The sequence below is a fragment of the Parasteatoda tepidariorum genome, chromosome 9 (genome assembly GCF_982258835.1).
Source record: "Parasteatoda tepidariorum strain Cologne lab strain chromosome 9, Ptep-v5.0, whole genome shotgun sequence".
Lineage (NCBI taxonomy): Eukaryota > Metazoa > Arthropoda > Arachnida > Araneae > Theridiidae > Parasteatoda > Parasteatoda tepidariorum.
This window is the reverse complement of record NC_141763.1, coordinates 14097764-14119251: the sequence shown is the minus strand read 5'-3', so window position 1 is coordinate 14119251 and position 21488 is coordinate 14097764. Positions and strand designations below refer to the sequence as shown.

Genomic DNA, 21488 nt, shown 5'->3' with positions numbered 1-21488 from the left:
TTAATCATTTTGCTCGATTACCATTACAACTTTATGCACAACCTTTATACCAAACCAAACGAAATTAACCGAAATGATCCTTTAGCAATTATTTAAAAAGTTAAATTTTAATAAATATTTTTTGTTTTGGAATTTTAAATAGTCATTTTGTATTTGTTATTTTAATTACATACTTTTGTCTGAGCACAGTTTTACATGAAATTTATAATCAAAGTCTATATTTGCTGCAAAACAATATAGTAATAAAACAAAGTCAGTATAGCTTATTTGCGGTAAAACAATATAGTAATAAAACAAAGTCAGTATAGCTTATTTGCGGTAAAACAATATAGTAATAAAACAAAGTCAATATAGCTTATTTACTGCAAAAATCTTTATCATTGCTTAATAAGATATCATATAATTACTTTTTTTATGAAATGAAAAAGTAACAACGCTTTTAGTTTTAAGCTTCGTATTTTGAATTATTATCAAAAACGTAATAATAACGGAATACTATTTAGATGGGGTGATACAACATCACTGGTTAAAAACCGTTAAAAGAGCAGCGATGGCTCAGCGGTTAAAGACACAGCTGTTATTGCGAAAGACTGAGGTTCGATCCTTAATGGCAGCCAATGTAGTTCGATGGGTACCAGCTATATTAAATGCTGGCCTTCTGTAAAATGGCTAGTCAATTGTATTGGACGCATGGCATTTATTTATTACTAGGCTTAATATTTAAAATTTTAACATTAATTTTAGAACCGTATACTGCCGTGAAATAGAAAAATCAATGTAAGCTGCGAATAATTCAAATTGAGATTTTTTATATACTTGGAAACTTTTTTATAATACGTACTTGTTGCAAACATTTTTTTAAAATAAATTTTGTTTTATCAGTTTTTTAAATTTTATTTTAGCATTCATGGTATTTGTCTCAAAATCGTGTTTTTTTTTTAATTTTTAATATTTGCAGCGCCATATAGCGTGACAAAGCTCTACATTTTTATCAATCCTTGATTAGATTTAAACTATGTATGAATATTTCAATATGTCATGATTCGCGATCGCAACGAACTATAGGGGGCGTTGTTGTATGAGACGCTTACCTGCGATTTCCATATGAACCGTCATTCAGTTACTCTGGAGACGTCGTTAATGTAGCGTGTAGCATTGCAACGTTCCTTCTTTAATGTGGCTTATTAAATTTAAAAAAGAAAAATGCTTGATCTTCTTTCTTGTACAACCGAAAACAAAATGGTATCTCTTTTTATTAGAGAAGGAATATCCAAAACACATCGGAAAAATATTTGTACATTGACAGAAAAAAATATGTATATTCTTATAAGAGTTAAAACCTAATGCCCGAGAAATAGTATTACTAAATGTAATGATATAACATGAAAGGCCCATTTAAACTTTACATTCTATAGTTTTAAGAATCATATTAGTTCAAAAATTAAAATGAACAAAAAGTATACATAAGCCTCATAATTTTATGAAATTTAATTTTGTAAACAACGTTTTTTGACAACAATTTTTATCAAAAAATTTCAAGTTTCAATAAAAATCATTATTTAGAAACTAAGAAACGTAAAATAAAGAATGCTGACGAAACAAAAACAAAAAAAAAAACAATTCTTTTTTGTCGCCATTTTTAGTGCTACGAATATTCGTCTTTGGGATTTGCCAAAAACAAAACAAGATGCAATTTTATTTTTTCAGGAGGGAAATATTTTACCGAAAAAACGAAAATGTACCAATTCCCACAACATAAAACTTTATCTTGGCAAACGTACGTTTTGGAAATGTTATTTCATTTGGAATCTTATTCATCAGAGTTCATATGGCGATATGATTGTTTTGAATCTATGCTAAACTCTATATCGGCTCATTTTCCACCGAAATCCAATTAACTATTTTGATTTTAAATAAAGTGTTTTATTTTATGAACTGTCGCAAAAATTTAAAGTGTAGATTGGCGGCACTTAAAAACCGCCAAATCTGTAGCGGAGGTGGCGTTAATACGTCGTAAGTACCGAATTTTTATTCCATACTTTTCTGAATCATATTATTTCAAACATTGGAATATACAAGAAGTATACATAAACACATAATGTTATACCATTTAATTTTTCAAAAGTATTTTGAGAGCAATTTTTATCAAAAAATTATAAACTAAAAAACGGAAAATAAAGAATTCTTAGGATAAAAAAAACGATTTTAAGAATTATTAACATTGAAATAAAAACTTTCATATTGTTTCTTTTTTTATTATTCTTATAGTTCTTAATCAGACGTAAAAAACCATTCTGTAGAGAACCATCATCAAATGAAAAAAAAATATTTACAAGCAAATTTTTTATTGTAAAAATCATTGCACTTACCTGATTTATGATTCCCGGAGAATTCCAAAATGATAAGTTCCTTGTTTGAAAACTTTATTCTCAAATAATAGATACATAGTTTATACCTTCATTACTTTTAGATAACATACTACACAGCAAAATTTTATAATTGATATGAATTTGAATATGTAGCTAAAAACAGAATAGCTGAATTCTAGTTGAACTTATTCTTTCAAAATTAAAAAAAACTTACCAAGAAAACGATTTAAATTAATTAAGAATCAGCACAAATGGCACTATTTCAAGTAACTTGGATAATTTTTTATTGTTGTTTTCCGAATTATATGGATACAGAAATATATACTATTCTATAACGAAGAAGAATATGCTATAACTATTACAATTCTGTATGTTCTGAATTCATATTTATTCACTGGAATGACGAAAGCAATGTTGACTTCACTTTAATTCGTAATGAATTGAAGACAGAAGAAATGCATTTTACCTTAATACACACATCTGTAACAGTATCCGAAATCGGAAGTCATCAGTTGCAAGTTTGTTGATAATAGAAATTAAAAATTATTGAGGAATTTTTCTTCAAATGTTTGGCGTGTTCTGTTCCTGAAAGATTTACTAATATTCTGGAGATTTTTTTCAAGTTCTTCGGCCTTTTCCCTAGGGAAATTTTGTTTCTTATTTGCTGCTAAAAAATGGCGTCTGATTCAGTCAATGACTTTGATGGAACTAAATGAAAACGTGATAAATTAATGTCCGATATTTACAGGCTCCCGCTAGACGGCGTACTCGAGCGTTGCGATCGCGAATTTCGGAAACTTGTAGCGTCATAAAACTTAAATTTTTTTTATCTGACATTATGATTCAAATTACGTGCGAACATTTCAATTTATTACGGATTCTGGGTGTTATGAAGCTTTCTATTAAAAAAAAATTTTTGAAGTTATACTTCTTATGCGACTTCCAACAAGGTTGCGTTAAACGTTTAACGCTACATTTTTATTGGTCGGGAAATCACGTGGTAGGATCCAGTTTTCCCTCATTCATTTCCATATTGTTTTGGTTCTCACTAGCATAAAAATAATAAAATTCATAAAATTATTGTTTTTCTATAAATATTTTAGTTTGATTTGATACACGTATAATTTAATAGGGTAGTATTTTTTATTTTCAAACTTAGTGGATAACAGTTGTAAAAAATGAGTGAAAACAATCCCACGGATTTAAGGTTATGTCAAGGTATGTCTCTTGTGAATATCAATTGATTGTTAGGTTTTCTCTTTTCTAATTGCCATTTATATTTCACCAAATGTAGCCATGAGGGATATTAAATTATTTATTGCAAAATCTTTATTGCTACGACTATCCACTGCATGGCACAAGCTCTGGCAGACGTTACTGGTGAAGAAATTGATTATTGTGAGCGGCCTGTGATCCTTGCAGGAGATTTTAATGTGAATTTCTCGTTACCTGAAGCTGAAACATTATTAACCTTCCTTAAAGACAAATTTGGATTGGAAATGATAAATGGTAGGAATGATCCAACAGGGGGAACTACCACTGATGCAGTTTTTGCAAGAAATATTGAAAAAATAGAACTCAAACATTTGGTATCTTACTTTAGTTATCATAATCCCATTGTAAATGTTATAGATTTGGATATTTCTCCACTCGAAAATGATAATTAAAAGATGCGATCAATTGTGAATTGTAAGCATTGTTAATAAAGTTTGTCTTAAAGAAACAATATGATTACACTAAAAATCAATTTCTAGCCCTTCCTATTTTCATTTCCACATTACGAAGTTTCACTTCTTCCGCGCGGAGGGACTCCACGCACTATTTTTTTTTTATCAGTCATTGTTTGAGTTCAAAATAATGTGACTATTTTAACTTTCTTTGCCGTCTAAAATAACCATTTCATTCTTAAATTTTTTTAAAAATATGTTTCATTTTTTTTATTTTTTATTTTATTCACAGGGGAAACACCTTTTTTATTACTACTAGCTTCTTTCCTTCCTTGTCACAGAGACGACTTCATTTTTCATCATAACCTCAGCTTTAGTTTATTGAAACAGCATCGTAGATTTCAAAGAAGGAAAAAAAAAAAAAACTCCATGATGAATTTCATTCTTAGCATGCACTGCATACCAAAGGGCCTTGTCCTAGAGTAAAAACCTTGTATGGGAGTTATTGCGCCTAGAGAAAAAGGGAAAAAATGTCGATAGTGTTTGGGGATAGTGGAGTGTGATATCGATCTCTTTTTTCCCTTCAGGGCCTCCCTCTCCCCCAATTTTTTTCCTGCAATAAATTCATTCCCCTCCCTTCATAAATTCAGGTAAAGGTGCGTGATTTGTTTTGTGGGGTGAATCTATTAGAGTATCTCATTAATGTTGTGTGGTGCTCCTTTTTATGGCTCTAAGAAATTTCGTTTTTTCAGGAAAAATAAAAGGTATACCTCGCTGTATGCGTAAATGGATACGAAATAAAAGCGCCATAATCTTCCCTTTACATAAAGGGAAGATTGTGGCAATGCAATGTGAAAAGTTGTCGCCAAAAAAAGAGCATTTTTTGTGTTAAGTACAAAAGGCCAAGAGACACGACTCGTCATCATCTAGATTATCTTACGGAATTCATGTGACGAAAATCCTATGGGGGGGGGGGACAAGCCTTTTGATTTAATATTGAAAGCAATCGCGGAGATATAGAAGCCATGCACCAACCACACTGCTGATGTAAAATATCCTCAGTGGTAAACGGATCATGGGTTGGATTCTTCTTGGCGTCAGGCTAACCGGGGGAGGTTTTCGTGATTTTTCTCACCGTATAATGCAGATGCGGGTTAGTTCCATCAAAAAGTCCTCCACAAAAGCAAATTTCTCCCTATACTTGATCCAGGAGTTCCCTTGTCTTCAAAATTACAAGTCTACGGAGTTGAACAATATTAATCGTGAACCCAAAAAATTGGATCGGCTGTTCAACGACGGTTATAAAATTTAAAAAAAATTCTAGATTGGCGTTATTCTTGGCGTCGTTTTAATAGCGGTCGCTGTGGAAATCAAGTAGCACCATAATTTGAATTTATAACATCTCATTCATTTTAAGACGTCTTCCGTGGTACAACTTGTTAATACCGTTATTATTCATTCTTAAATTTTTTTTTAATTATTTTTTTTAAAGATTAATCGATTCCTTCAATTCTATTAAAAAAAATGCCGTGTTTTTTTTTTTTTTTTTTTTTAGATAGTGAGAGGAAAATAATGTATAGGTATATCTAAATGTATTTTCCTTTCTTTCGCTTTTTGTAAAAATTTAAAATCCTGGTTGGCCTAGTTTCCCACACAACTAGGGTAACTTTTTTTTACCAGATATTTTGTATGGAAAATTACCTTTAAATTCTTTGAAATAATAACTTTGCAATTGGAAAAAATAATCTTGAACAGTTAAAAAAAAAAAAAAAAAAAAACTCACAATTTATTATTCTTATAAACTATCTTATACAAGAGGCTCGTTAAGTTGCTGATCAAAAAAAGAAAAATTTCATAAAAAATTAAAGTATAAAAATTTGACAAGCATATCCTTTTAATGGTCATTCTATGCAACACAAATCAAATTTATAGGATTAATTTATTTGCTATCACAGTGAGATTCACGGAAAATTGCTAAGGTACTCAAATTGCTAATTCAACAGTCACTTTGCAAATGAATCAGTTTCTTTCTGATAAACTATCAGTAAATAGAAACACTTTTGCCTGAATCTTGCTAAACATTACAATTTAACATCCTTCATTATTTCTGCACTACTACTCTTTACTATCCCCCCCTTTTTTTCCTTCTTTTTTTAAAAAATGGGCAAAATAATGTCTTTAAAATATTTTATTTTATATATCGGTAATCGTCGTTGAACAGCTGATCCAATTTTCGGGTTTACGACTGATAATGTTCAACTCAGTAGCCTTGTAATTTTGAACCCAATCCAGAAAACAAGGGAACTCCTGGATCAAGTAGTGGGAGATATTTGACTTCGTGGAGGGTTTTTTTGATGGAACTAATCCGCATTTGCGTTACATGGAGAGAAAGACCACGAGAACCTCCCACGGTTAGCCTGAGAGCAAAGGAACACATGATCCGTCTAACGCTGAGGATATTTCACGTCAGCACTGTGGTCGGGCAAGCCGGATACGGATTTGTATCCACCAGCCATTGCTGGGATTCGAACCCGGTTCACCTCTTTGGAAGGTGAACGCTCTATCCCTTGAGCCATCGCGGCTCCTTCAAAATATTTTATTTTATAACCGTCGTTGAACAGCCGACCCAATTTCATGGGTTTACGACTACTTACGTTCAACTCCGTAGCCTTGTAATTTTGAACCAATCCAGAAGACAAGGAAACTCCTGGATCAGTACCCCCAGAGGTATTGATTTGTTCTGGGAACATGGAGGACTTTAAGACTCGACAGATTTAACGTGCATCAGTCACCATTTACTACACAGGGAGTCTTCGGCCGGCGAGGATCGAACCCACGACCTCTTGGATATGGGCCCAGCGCCCTACCGACCAGGCTATCCCGGCCCCCTTCAAAATATTTGGAAAAAAATCGATTGCAGTTTACTTTATAATAGTGGCTAATGCTAAGCCCTTTAGAGAGCCGTGGTGGCTCAGGGGATAGAGCACTCGCCTGTTAATGAGGTGAACCGGGTACTGATCCCAGCGATGGCTCAGATTGGAATTCCGCACCCGGTTCGCACCTACTACAGTGCTGACGTAAAATATTTTCAGTGGTAGACGGATCAGGGTTTAGACTCCCCTTGCCATCAGACTAGCTGTAGGAGGTTCGTGGTTATCCTCTCCATGTAAATGCGGGTTAGGTCCATAAAAAAGTCCTCCTTGAAGGCAAGTTTCTCCCAATATTTGATCTAATAGTTCGCTTGTTTTCTGGATTGGGTTCGAAATTGCAGGGTTACGGAGTTGAAGATTGGTAGTTGTAAGCTCAAAATTGGGTCAGCTGTTCAATGACGGTTATAAAATAAAAACTAATGAGAAAAATTCATTTTTCAAACCTGTCTGCCCAACAAACTAATTGAAGTGTTCGAACGATTTTCAGGATCGGGAGCGAAAATTCCCCCTTGCAGTTGATGTTGGCACTAGCGGTTTGGAATCATAAATTATGTTTTTATAGTTATTTATTGTTTATTGTAGTTTGTATATGTTATTTTGGATTTATTTACAAACATTTTATTTTTTATTATATTAATATAGACCGATACACGAGCATTACTTTTAGTTTTAAGCCTTTAATTTTTGAATAAAATTATTACTTTGAATATTATTATCATAATCGTACTTCCCATTTTAATAATTAAAAAAAGAAACATAAATCTGAAAGTAAATGTAATATAAGAGTTGAAAATAGTTGAAGACAACTTTAGCAATTTCTTTATAATCAAAATAGAACAGAATGAAAATTTTGTTATATCTCTTATTCATTTTAAGCTGATGATTTTTCCATTCTATAAGGATACACCGACAACAATGAGAAACTATTTTAGAAAATTATCTTTTTACGTTATATAGAGATGTAACAAAAAATAAAAATTGTATTTGAAGCTATATTGATCTGTCGAAAATAAAATGATGATCCTTTCCATCGCAGCAGAAAACTCGTAAAAACTTTTCTGGCGGTTCGACACACCAATTTTCTATCAATAGCTCGACATGGGATTCTTTCTCGTTTAAATGTGCGATTGTTCGGCGCCCCTGATGCCATCAATGGCTTAATATATATATTTTCCTGCTGAAGAATTTATCCCGTTTTTTTTCCCCTTTTATTGCTTGATGTCGAAAATTTCATTTAGAGTTCAAGCTGGGATACTTTGAGTTCGATAATTATTTTTTTCTTCTTTTTCACAAGTTTTATTTATTTTATAGCTATATTTGAAATTCCTTTAACGAGTTTAACATTCAATATTAATTAATAATACTTTTTTAGAGTTCAAGCGGGGATACTTTGAGTTCGATAATTATTTTTTTCCTTCTTTTTCACAAGTTTTATTCATTCTATAAATATATTTGAAATTCCTTTAACGAGTTTGGCATTCAATATTAATTAATAATACTTTTTTTATAAATTAATATTAAATGTCAACAACAATCAGCTGCTGCGAAATATTTTTAGTTTAAATTTCTATAAGTATATGCATGCTTAGATCAGATTATTTGGAATATTTGACTCTTCACATGGATTTTCGAAGCTCTGTCGCCGAGGAAAATAAAAAAAAACCGCAGTTTAAGTGCCTTACTCTTGAAGCAAAGTGATGATTTTAAACTATATATCATTTTGCCTTGAAGAATTATCCGGACTTTTAGAACAGACGAATCACTTAAATATTTTAAAAGTTAAACTTTTTTAAAAGTCGCCAATTTGGCGAGATTTTTCTCCTAGTAGAAAATTATCAAAAATCACTGCCTTATACTGAGATTTTGCAGAATTTTATGAGCCCAGATAATGCAGCATTGGAGTAAGTTTTTAAATATTAAAAAATTAAACCACAAACGTTTTCCATTTTCACAAAACCGTGGTTTTTCTCCATAGTGACGTTTACGCCAGGGTATACAAGAAAAATAATATTTAAGGACAGCTCCATTCTATATTCTTTGCTTTAATTTCACAGACTTACATTACCTTTGTTCATAGTTGCCCTGATATTCCTCATAAAGAATATATGTCCTGATATTCCTGACTTATTATGACCCATTCTTTACGAATACAAATGCAAATATAAAAATTGCCGAATTTGGATTTTGGATTTTTTAAAAATTTTAATAATGTTAGCAGAAATGGCAGAATTCGATAGTACGAACTTGGGGCCTTTCATTAATTGTACAGGGTTCCCACGGTCCTTAAAAGTCCTTAAAAACTGCTTAATTTTTATTTTGGAAAATAAGGGCCCTTAAAAGTACTTAATTTTGGTATAAGTTTTTTAAAAGTCCTTAATTTTTTGCCATCACTAAGGATAAGCAGAATGTTGCATAAAAATTTAAATATATTCAACTAAAAGATCCTCAGATTTTAATAATCATTTTATTCAGTTAACATTGCAAATTAATATACTGTTTTTTAATTTTTGTTCAATTTTTGGTTGCTTTAAAATTGTTCATGTTTTTCACCAAAATGTTTAGTAACATTATGTAAAGTTAATTCATAATAACATGTTTGGCTGGAAATAATTTTGTTAAAGTTTATCATAAAAGTAATGATAACACGTTTGCTGGTCTAGTAGCGAAATATAAAAACTTCCTGTAATAATTTTTCAATGTTTTTGCCAATTTTCTTTATTTACTTTTTTTAGTATGCATGAAAAAAATTGCTTTTATACATGAAAAAATTTCTTTTTTTACTTTTTTTTTTAATATACATGAAAAAAATTGTAAATCTTAATTTCTGCACACTTAATTTTACAATTCAATTTCAATGAAATCATTAAAAATGGAATACAGATTAGTTTAATGTGTTAACTTTTATAATCTAAATGACGTTAACTTTTAACAATCTGAAATTTTTTTCTTCAAAAAACCCGACCCGGGTTTGCAAAAATAGCCTGATACTTCTTTGCCGAGCCCTGTTAATTAATACAATTATATCAGTGCTTACATTGTAATAAACTTATTTATTATTATTGTTTTTTTATTGGTGTTTTTAGAAAGGTAAATAATTGGCACTGTCACTGGTTGCATAAGTTCTTAATTTTTCAAAAAAGTGCTTAATTTTTTCAATAAAAAGTCCTTAAAAGTGCTTAATTTTTGCTTTGCTAAAAGAGTGGGAACCCTGTTGTACACATGGTTTAGGCATATAGCCTTTCCTTACCTAATTCAGTTTAAATCTACGGATTGTGCAGGATTCATTGATTCAAACTTGCAGTCATTTGTAAAAAATAAACTTAATTTTGCATTATCAAATTTTTATGGGGAAGTATTCATGGGTCATATGCTTAATTTATGGATGATTGACAGTGTAATCCAAGTGTCCAGTGACCCATACCAAGAGTTTTAAATATTTTTCAATTTGACCCTCTGAACTCCGCCTCTGAGGTGCAATCAATAGTTACTACTCTAAAATTAAAAAAAAAATTTATAGCTTAATAATTTGTAACCATATTATTTTAAGAATTTTAAAAATTATATAAAAATACTGTATTTCAAATGATTTATTAAATCATTTGTACCAATCTTATTATGTTTATAATTAATTACATTTCAGCATTTGAAAAATTAAATTAATTTTTCAAATGCTGAAAAAGCTGAGATTTTTCAGCATTTCAGTTAACTGAAAATTTTGTTTGTAAATAATTTTTCTTTTTTAACGTCTTTGTTAATTTCGAAGAAAAGTTTTTCATGATACAGGGAATTCGCGATAACTCGAATCTGATAGGACTGACGGAAAACTTCGACGTATCGGAAGTTCCGCTTACCGTTAGTTTTAGTTTTGGACTTTCAAAATATTGTCGGATTATTTAATTAATGCTTATTAATTACAAGTCCTCTAAATGCTTACAATATTTAAGATCATTTTTCTGTTTGTTTCCGGTACTTTTTAATTTCACTGGCGCAAGTAAATTCAGCTATTTTATTTATTTGTTTTTTGATGGAAAAAAATAAAGCTGTAGCATAAAAAAATAAAATAAATAAACAGATTGATTTACTTGCCCCCGATGGCTTTGCATAGGTGACTTAATGACCTACGCCGGTGAAATGGAAAAGTAACCATGTTTTCTAATAACAATAAATATGTTTTTTTCTGTAACAATATGAATTTTAAAAAGAATCTATGTATTTGTGAAAAATTCCATCAACATCGACTAAAAATAAACAAATTCAACAATAAAGAAGTATATTTCTCTGATAACTATTCTCGATGTTTATTTTCTTCCTTTTTAATGGAAACCATATTTCATCTCATTCATTTATCAGTTCCTCCATACCTTAAAAAGAAATTATGGAACAGACTATAGATGCTGCTTCAAATTTGTAAATCCAACCGTCTGACGTAAAAACCCAATTTTAATATTAATATTGAACCTAGCACAGTGGTTCGTTTAGATTGGAGATGAATGAAACACTTTCAATAATAAGTTTAGAATCTGTAATAAGTTATGTTAATTTGATTTTAGTATGAAATCCTCGAATAAATTTAGCAAAAACAGCATAATCTAAACAATATCAGATAAACAGTTCATGTATTTAAATTCTAAAAAGTTAGAAAATTATAAATAATTTATAAATCGATTCAAATTTTCTTTCAAAGGACATTAAAAAAAAATTTTTTTTTTTTGCTTTTTAGACAGAAATCAGCTTAAAAATTGTCTATTGCCTAGAAACTTCGAGATATTTTCTATTAACAATTAATTAAACCCCTCTGAGCAATCACAAAACATTATTTCAATTTTTTTACAGTCATAGCATGGTTGCCTAGCGACGTAGTAAAATTAAGCATTTCTCTTTTGAATTAGTCAATGGGTTATCTTAATATTCATTTGCGCAGGCGACTTTTTTTGGCGGTTTTCTGGACTATCGCCAAATATATAAACCTTTATTGCGACTCAATTTACGATCCAATTTTTTTAAAATTCTGTCTACCCCCCCCCCTAATTCAAGTGTCTAAATTCCAAATATGTAAAAAAAATCATATGTTTATTCAGAGAAAGTACGTTTTTGTGTCTGATTTCGTATATTAATTAATAGTTAGCACTAATTAATAAGCATATTTCAGGTCACCCCCAGGAACCATTAAGATTGACAATTAGTTCGTGAAAATCCGATCATTAGAACGAAAGTTATTCAGGGTGATTCGTTTTTTTTTTTTTGCGGACTGTACACTGCTCACTCCATGAGGCACACTCCTATTTATGTAGGCTTGGCGGCGAAACCCCCGAAATTTCGATATAATTCTAGATGATTCTCGCATAACTTCGTAAATATTGGTCCTACCGCTTTGAAATTCGAAGTTTCAGGAACGATCATTTTGTCGCCAAGTCACCAAGGTTATCAAAGTCTGTAAAAATGGGGCTAAATCCGAGTCTTCTGTAAGACATACATTCGGCGTTATTTACTCTCTAAATTACGTTACAATTACGCATCTTTCTGGCAGATTATCCAACTAAACTGTTTATTTAGTCTGTGATATTTAGCTTCATAACAAAAGAATATTACAAACGTATACAAATGTCTACAAATTTGTAACAATATGAGAGGAGAAAATTTCAGTCATTCACTAAATATTTTCAAACTAATTAATAGCCTTTCTTTAATTAATGTGTTGAAAATTTTTAATGAAATTTATTCACTATGGCTCGGGGCTCCGCCAAAAGGTGGTTCATTTTTAGATTACCCCAGCCAGAAAATATTGGGAATCGGCGAAAGTGGCTAAAAAAAAAAATTTTTTTTAATTTCACTGTGATTAATCTTTTCTTTAAATAAATACAGTGAATTCGCGATGACTCGAATCTGATAGGACTGACGAAAAACTTCGACGTATCGGAAGTTCCACTTACCGTTAGTTTTAGTTTTGGACTTTCAAAATATTGTCGGATTATTTAATTAATGCTTATTAATTACAAATCCTCTAAATGCTTACAATATTTAAGATCATTTTTCTGACAAGCCATTTACGATCAGACTGTTTGAAGCACTTTATGATATCCCGGTCCATCGGGTGCAACTTTGCTGTTGTGTTTGGCGGGAGAAACTGCAAGTTTACTGCTTTCAAATTAGGTGGATCACTATGCGCTGTGCATTTATCCATAAAGAGTATCACTTTTCTCTTTTTAGCGAAGAATTTCCGATCCAATTTTCTTACATAGTATTCAAATAAAACTGATGTCATCCAAAACTTTTTGTTAGACTTGTAATCCAAAGGATCCATTTTTACATTCTTGAAACATCGGGGATTTCGGTATTTTCCGATAACAAGTACATATGAGCAATTTCTCTGTCCCAGACGCAACTAGGACAGTCAAACGTTCCTTGCTTATTTTACCCCCTGAGCAGTTTTTATCCTTAAACATCATAGTCTTATTTGGAAGACATTTAAAAAATAAACCCATTTCATCAATATTGGAAACATCATTTTAACTGTATCCTTGAAGTAAATTTGGTAACGTTTCATTTAACCACTGTTTACATACTTCAAGAGGGACAGTCTTAGCTTCCCCATGAAGAGTGCGAAAGACATTGTGTGTGTGTTGCAAAGGAGGGGGCAAGATATCAGCTCCTAGGTTTTTTTTTCTTGCTTTAAAAGATCAAAAAAAAATCGAGTTAAAGGGAGTAAAATTCGAGTAATCGAGAATAATTTATATGAAATTGAAGATAAAAGGGTCGGGACCTCATAAAAAAATCGAGTTATAGTAATATTCGAGTTATCGTACTTCGAGTTATAGCGAATTGACTGTATTTTTATTATTTAATTATAAAAATATCATGTCAATCAATCATGTAAATATCAGTCTTCAAATAACACATGTTATTTGAAAACTGTGGGGAAATGAAAATTGTACAGGGGTCGTGATCGAAAAATTTGCTGCTGTCTGGTTAGTTAATAGGTCCTTAGTTTTTTTCTTTTCTTTTTTTAAAAAGCTATTCATAAAAATTTTGTAGTTGACTACAGTGTAAACTTTTCATGGAGTTAGTTTCGATTTTTTTTAAATTTTTTCCCCGCTTACATAGGTACCTTTTGTATTGACGCTGATAATTCGTTCTTTTTATTTTTTCATCACGCTTAAAAAAAAAAAAAAAAAAAAAAAAAAAAAAAAAAACTTATCAAATTATTAATTTGCATTTTCCTCTCTTTTTGTAGAAGTATGAATTAATGCAGCCACGCTGTTTCTTTCGCATTTGCTGTTCTTAAAATATTATCGGTGTTGAAGTGTCCATTTAAACTTCTTGACCTCATCTTGTTGAGACAAAGAATATAGTGTTGCAGACCATTTCCGTGATGGATCATAATACTTGCTTCCATTGTTTCTAACTGAAAGGATGTTGGTCACATGGTTTCCACCATTTTTCCATTCCTTTTTTTGGAACAAGAGCTTAAACATTTTTTATTTATTTGCGAGCGGCTGTTTCACTAACCCACTGCTTCGCGATTGAACTTCGTCTTTACGAATACCCTGCTTTGCGACTTCACGTCGTCTTGCGCCTTCACGAATTTACTGCTTCGCGGCTCTACTTTGAACCTACAGCTTTAGGCAGAAATGTGTGTGCAGCATGGGAAAAACGACATTGCATATTTAAAGTGCAAAATGCCTTCAATAACTTGAGGAAAAAATTCAGCATAATTTATTTCGCGATATATTTTTGTGTGGAAAATATTTGAAAGGAACAAATTAGTTTTGTTTTTTGCGTAATAAGTATTAAAATAACAAAATTTTTTTTACTTAAACATGGTGTGTAGCGTTTTTAAAAAGTGCTTAAACGTGCTCATTTTTGTTTTTTGAAAGCCCTTAAAGGTGCTTTTTTCATTGGGTGTTTTTAAAAAGTGCTTAATCTTCCCTTTTCGAAAATTATATTTTTTCTTTATCTTGTCGATTTTCGCCACGTATTATGCAAAAGCTTTCTTTTCACATTGTTCTATTCAACGTTTTCACAATTCATTCAACATCTATCTATTTTGTCGTACCGTCGGTCCATAGCGTATGAAAGCGCCAATCATGTTACATGTTTGATGAAATGCTTGCGGTTCCGTACGTGCGTGTACTGAGCTGGATTCGGAGAGATTATTGCACTCTCATGCAACTCTGCTGCATTTTTCAGGATATTCTAAATTTCAGGCTTCACCCCCCCCCCCTCTAATATCGAACCGAAAAATCTCGATCTTTTTATGGTGGCTAATATAGTCAAGAAAAGAGTTCTTTGTCAGAAACTAGTTATTTTATCAGGATCATGTAGTCTTTGAAAATTATTTTGCATTTTGTTAAAGTATATAGTGCTTAAAAATATTTTTTGAGTACTTAAAAGGTGCTTATTTTTTGTTGAAAGATTTGGCTACACTTCTTGTTAAAACATTTTTTAAGTAGAATCCGGGGGACCTAAGTTTTTATATTTAAATTTTTTTTCTTATTATACTAATTTTTTTCTTTACTCGTTTCTGAACATTTAAGAAGTCACATTTTTTATGAAACCTTGTCAAAAAGTTTTGAAAATTTTTTTGTTCATATTTTTTAATACATATATTTGCTCAAACTTGTGATTAATTAAATATACATGAAGATATATTGACAGGGGAGAAGGCTTAATAAGTTTATTGAAATCTATGTGTTATCTTTAAGCTATTTGAAAATATTGATCGGAATTAAGCTAATTTTCATTTTCTTTTAATGGAATGGAAGAATTAAAAACAATTTAAAGCCTCAAAGATTGCTGTTGCTATGTATCTTTCTCATTTTCATAGAAAATGGTTATGAAATAAAAGTACGCATATTTTGGATTGAAAGTTAAAATTTAATCAGGGGGAAATAAAAATCTGTATCGAAATCTGACGAGAGGCCGCGGGTGCACTCATCAAAACTTATTTGATTATAAGCTTGAAAATTTTTTTTCTAATGTTTTTCAACCCCTCTGTTTCCTCCTCAATCAAACAGGTTTTAGTGTTCTATGAACCCCTTTCCTGAGTTGTCAAATTTCGATAGCGCTTTTATTTTTCCAAGCTTTAGCAGAGATGATTGTGCTCCGGAAAAAAATCCGGATTTTCGGATTTTTCGTTAACTGAGATCCAGAAGTTTCAGGAAATCCATGATCTAGAAGTTTCAAGAAATCATCGATGTATAAAAATTATGTATAAAAATTCTTGTATATTTTATTTAAAAATATTAGAACTAGAATTTATACTTGGCATAGCTTTCATTTGCAAGTATTTTCTCTGGTAGAATAATAAATGTGATTAGAGATAAAAGGAAACTTATACATAATCATTCATTTAAATTATGCTGCATATAATTTATTTAGAAATTCATGTTCTGAAAATATCAATGATTTAAATGAAAAAGACATTGTTTTTTTGAAATGCGTCATTACTTATTTTACTTCCGGACAAAAATCCGGAAAAACTTCCGGATTTTTGAGTTAGGCTCACAGTCACCCCTGCTTTAGTTAATTAGGGGTCACAAATTTATATTCAGTATATATACTTATTTAATCTTTAGTGAACAGTCTATATTTTGTTTTTTCGTTAATGTTTTCATTCTTTTAATAGAGTGAACATTTTGTTGATGAACAATTTTTCTCAGAAACTATATCATGTCACCGGCTATTATTTTGATATTGAAAATGGAGGTAAAGTAAAACATTCTAAATGAAAACATTTTAAATAAAAAGAGAACAAAAAACCAAAGAAAAGAAACAAGAACAAAAAAAAAAAGAAGAAAAATTTTTTTTCTTAATTTTCTAATATAAAATTTTTTTAATGCAAGCAGAATTTTTCTAGCAGAATTATGAAAATATTGTTGTTTTTTCAGAATGTTGATATTTATCACACTCTTCTAGATAGAATTTTCTACTCGCTTAACTTTTGGCTGTTTTATGCTAAAAAGTTTTATATGTGTGATATATATATATACATACCAGGGGTATGTATTCACAAAATATCTTTTCATAAAAACGGACCCTTCACAAAATATTTTAACTTAAAAACGGACCCTTCACAAAATGATTTTTCTTTTAATCGGACCCTTCACAAATTTGTTTATCTTCATTATTATTTTGTTAATCGAATAAACCCTTTCCAGGGCAGAAAACAAGAAAGATGGATGTAAACGAAGTTTTGTCTTCGGCAGACGATTCGGTCCGAAATTAATACTCTGCGTATAGGCTAAATACCAAATATTTGTATGTTGCATCTCTAATTTAGAAGCAGCAATTGCTGTTTATTTTTTAAAATTTAATTTTTTTAATTATAATTTTACAGTGTTGAGCATAATCTTGTATGTCTTTACAATTTAAAAACTCCTTGAAAAGGTTTTTTTTTCCAATAACGGACCCTATTTGCACAAATTCATAAAAGCGGACCCTGGTTGAAAGAATGTGAGTAATTTTTTCACAATTTCACGAAAAGCGGACCTTTCACAAAATGTCTGGACAGACCCCTGCATACATACATACACGTTCGAACCCCGCTATAGTCAATCAGTTCACTATATCTGTACTGCAAACAAATTTAACTAATTTTTCCGAACTGATCCCTTTTATTACACATTATTTAAATAAATTACCAATGAAAAGAAATACAAAAATTATTAAAAGACAATATGCTGTAACAAAAAATGTTTTATTTTTTTATCACTCTTCGTCTTACATGCAGAAAAATTTAGTGATGGGAAATCTAGATCGAGTGCTACATTCCACTCAATAACTGGTTTTAAAAATTGGTATATGTATTTTATGTTAAAATTTCTTAATTACAAAAAAATGAAGAAAAAAATCAGTTGAAGACAGAAAAAAGTTCATAATATCCAACTTCCTATCCACAAAAAATAATATATGGGTATAGCAAGGCACGGGAGAAAACATTTCGTTCACTATATCCAGGAGTTCACTATAAACCATGTTCACTGTAGCGGGGTTTGACTGTATATACTTGTCCATTTTAAACTTATATACTTATGTATAACAGAATAATAGGCGATGTATATACATATCTTTTCCAATCTAAAATAATTGTGCTGTTTTTATTGTTTTTACTCAATTTAGTATTCTCTCCCTATTTTTTTAATCCTACCTATTTTACTTCATTGGAACATAATTAAATAGAAATTATTTTTTTTAAGTGAAAGGAATTTTTTAAATTTAAAAATAAAGTTTTTTTTTATCATGTGGTATATATACACATTATTAAAAGGCATCATTAGATCCAACACATTTACATGTTGCACAAATGTTGCCAATTTATGTAAAAAAAAAAACCCTGCTATTATGGTACCACACTAGATAAATATATTTTTAGCCATTATTTAGTAATGTTATTTTATTTCAATTATAATTTATTTGAGCCTAATGAAGTATTTGTATAGATGTATAAGCAGATGTTTTTGCTTACTAAAATGGTGTTACTTGGCATACAGGTGATAGCCTTCATCTGTGGACTTATAGTCATTCTGTTGATGATCCTCTGTCTGGCATCTTCAAACTGGCTGACTGCAGAGAAGTTCCGTCAAGGACTGTGGGAGCAGTGCGTGGACGAAAATGCCAAGCAGCCACTGCCCTTTGAGCTTAAGGTCAAGCCTGGATGCTATCCCGCCAGGAGAGTTGGTAACGTCTTTTGCTTCTTCTATTTTGTTATTGAAATAGAGTTTCAAGTCTTGGAGAAATTTTCAGTTTATAAAAATTTCTTGCTTGTTACAAATGCATTCATTACATTGTCTAATATCATACAAGTCTCGTTGCTCATTCCAATAAATTTGTTCTTACATATAATAAAGGGAAAGCTATACAACCTAGATTGTTTATAACAGATTTATTTTATTCTTCTAATATTCCATATTTCTGGGCCTGTGAATTTTTTTTCATTCTTAGAATTTAAATTTAAGATATTGGGAGTACAAATTAGTTATCCGTTTTTTTTTTTTTTTTTTTTTTTTTTTGTCAAAAATGTATTTATTTCAGAACAAAATGAAAGGTGACCTGCCAAATAGTGCTGCATTTGTCAGAACAACCAGTAATCAGAAGGAGCAATGTCCAGCAAATACCGCGGGTTCGGTAAAGTGTCCCACTTGAGCATTTCCAAATAATTTTTTACGATATTTTAGACACCAGGCCGACCTTTATTATGCAGAAGAATAACTTTGTCATGTCTTTGCTTGTAATCCGTCCGTTTTTCTCGTAATGCGCGGCTTAAACGAATCAATTGTAGCCTAAACCGATCGCCCGTAATGGAATCACCAGATTGTAGCAGCTCATAGTATACAACACTATTCATCATTCACCATTCTTCATTCACCATTTACCATTCTTGAAACGTCGAAACCATTCCCTACATTATTTATCAGTTGGAGCATTGTCACCATAAACTTCTACAAGCATTCGATTCACTTCAGCTGCGCTTTTCTTCCAATTAAAGCAGAAGCATAAAACCTCCCGCAAATGCTGCTTCATTACCACAAAATTTGACATATTCAACAAAGTAAAAAACAGGGCTTTTCTATGAAACTCAAAGTGATACAAACTGAATATTATTGACAGATGTTTAACCTCTCTGAAACCAGCTGTCACTATATAACATTCATAACAGCAGAGCCATCTCTTAAAAAAGAATCAAACTAATTTGTACATTTTAAAATGTCATATTTTGTGCATTTTGACCAATTTTTATTTAATGTGTGCAGGATACATCCAGGCAGCTGCTGCTCTTTGCGTGATCACCCTCCTGTTGGATATAGGGGCAACGGTCATGACCGGAATGGGATTGTGCAGTAAAGATCCTACTCGCAAATACACTCTCTACAGATTTGCTCTCTATGTTATGGTTGGAGCCTGTAAGTGTTATTTCCTCTTTCTTTACTACATTAATATATATATAGCAGCAGTTATAGAAGCAGTTAATTGTGAAAAAACAGTACATTATCTTTTATTCAAAGTATTCTCCTTTACTAGATACTACTTTTCCCCATCTTTCTGGGAGCATTCCATACAAAGTCGGAGGAACTCTTCATCTTTCAAAGATATCCACAAATCAACCCCTTGGTTTCTTCAAATAATGTAACTTTTTGTTCAGACAGACCATATGCCATTGACTGGAATAGGCGATAATCTGAAGGGGCAAGGCCGGGTGAATACGGTTGGTGGGGTAGGACTTCCCATTGAAGTATTTTCCAATAGCGAAATCAATTTTCATGCAAAATTGACGTTCAATGTCTCTTGACTTCAGTTAGTATGGAACCCAATTTCCTTGTTTTTGTATCATTCCCAACAATTTTAAACGATGTGAAATTGATTGCTGATTCACTTGTAATGTAAGAGCAAGTTCTTTTTGCATTTTGGACAAATCTTCTTCCAATAATTCTTCCAATTCCTTGTCTTCGTACAATTTCGTGTTCTTTGTCTTTCACGTCAAACTCACCTTTTTTAAACTTCTGAAACCACTCTCGACAACTTCTCTCATTTAAAGCAGCCTCACCATATGCTTCTTCAAGCAATCGATGTTGCTCAGCTGCTGATTTCTTCAAATTAAAGAAGTAAATTAAAAGTTCCTGCATATATGAGGCTTATTTGGCACAAATCTTAGCATTGTTGCACCAAAACAATTACATAATGCTAATGCGGAATCATCAATACGGTAAGGTTATGTTGTTACCAGATGAACAAACTTAAGAAGTTTAACACCATCCAATTACTACATAACCTTCTGGTAGTGCCATCTTGTGATGAAGGGCAGAAACTTATTTATGCACCCTATAAATATATATTTATATATAAGTTTAAGGGTTTGAATAAGTGATGGCAAAAATCAAATATTTAATGTAACCCTTTTTATGGCTGAGGGAAGTAGGCTTCCTTCATTAATATTTAAATAATGATGGGATACTAAATCTTCTTCTATGATTTGTGTTGCGATCAGCTAATAACTTTAGGAAAAAAAGGTCTTTGTTTAATAAGGGTAACAGTAAAGATTTGTGTTGGGTTAAAAAGAGAATGCTACGCTGTGAAGCTATTTTCTTTTGTGCATTGCAAAATCATTCCTTTCTTATCAAGTTTATTTCAAATTATAAGCACAGAATTTATACTTTCAGTTATTTATAAGCACAGAAGTTCAAGTTTGTGACCAATAACTTCGAACATCTTTAGAAATGGTTCAACTTTGAAAATCTCATTAAAAAAAAGTAACTCTCGGTAATAAGCCAAATGAATTATATTTTATAAATCAATCTCATTCCTAAAAATATTTTAACGATACATTTCTGGAAAAAAATGTCCTTATTCAGGGTTATCTAAACAATACGTAAACAATAGGCTAAATAAAAGGTAGTATAACTATGTTATTTCAGATCTTATGTTACCATTTCTAGTATTTTTATTAAAATGAATATTGGTTGCTGGATGGCAGCCAAATTTTCACTTTAAAATTCATCTCAATTTAGAGATTTGACAGGTCATGTATT

At 31.1% G+C, this 21488-nt stretch overlaps 1 protein-coding gene across 4 annotated transcripts in view; it reads left to right on the top strand.

Moving 5' to 3' along the window:
• The window catches only part of LOC107439361 (transmembrane protein 47), a 60511-nt gene that overhangs the window by 33959 nt on the left and 5064 nt on the right, over window positions 1-21488 (top strand). For all 4 annotated transcript variants that reach the window (XM_043054703.3, XM_043054704.3, XM_087150914.1 and 1 more), the window contains 2 exons: window positions 18456-18642; window positions 19716-19865. In XM_043054703.3, the coding sequence (XP_042910637.1) occupies window positions 18456-18642; window positions 19716-19865 (337 nt within the window). The remainder of the gene's footprint in view (window positions 1-18455; window positions 18643-19715; window positions 19866-21488) is intronic.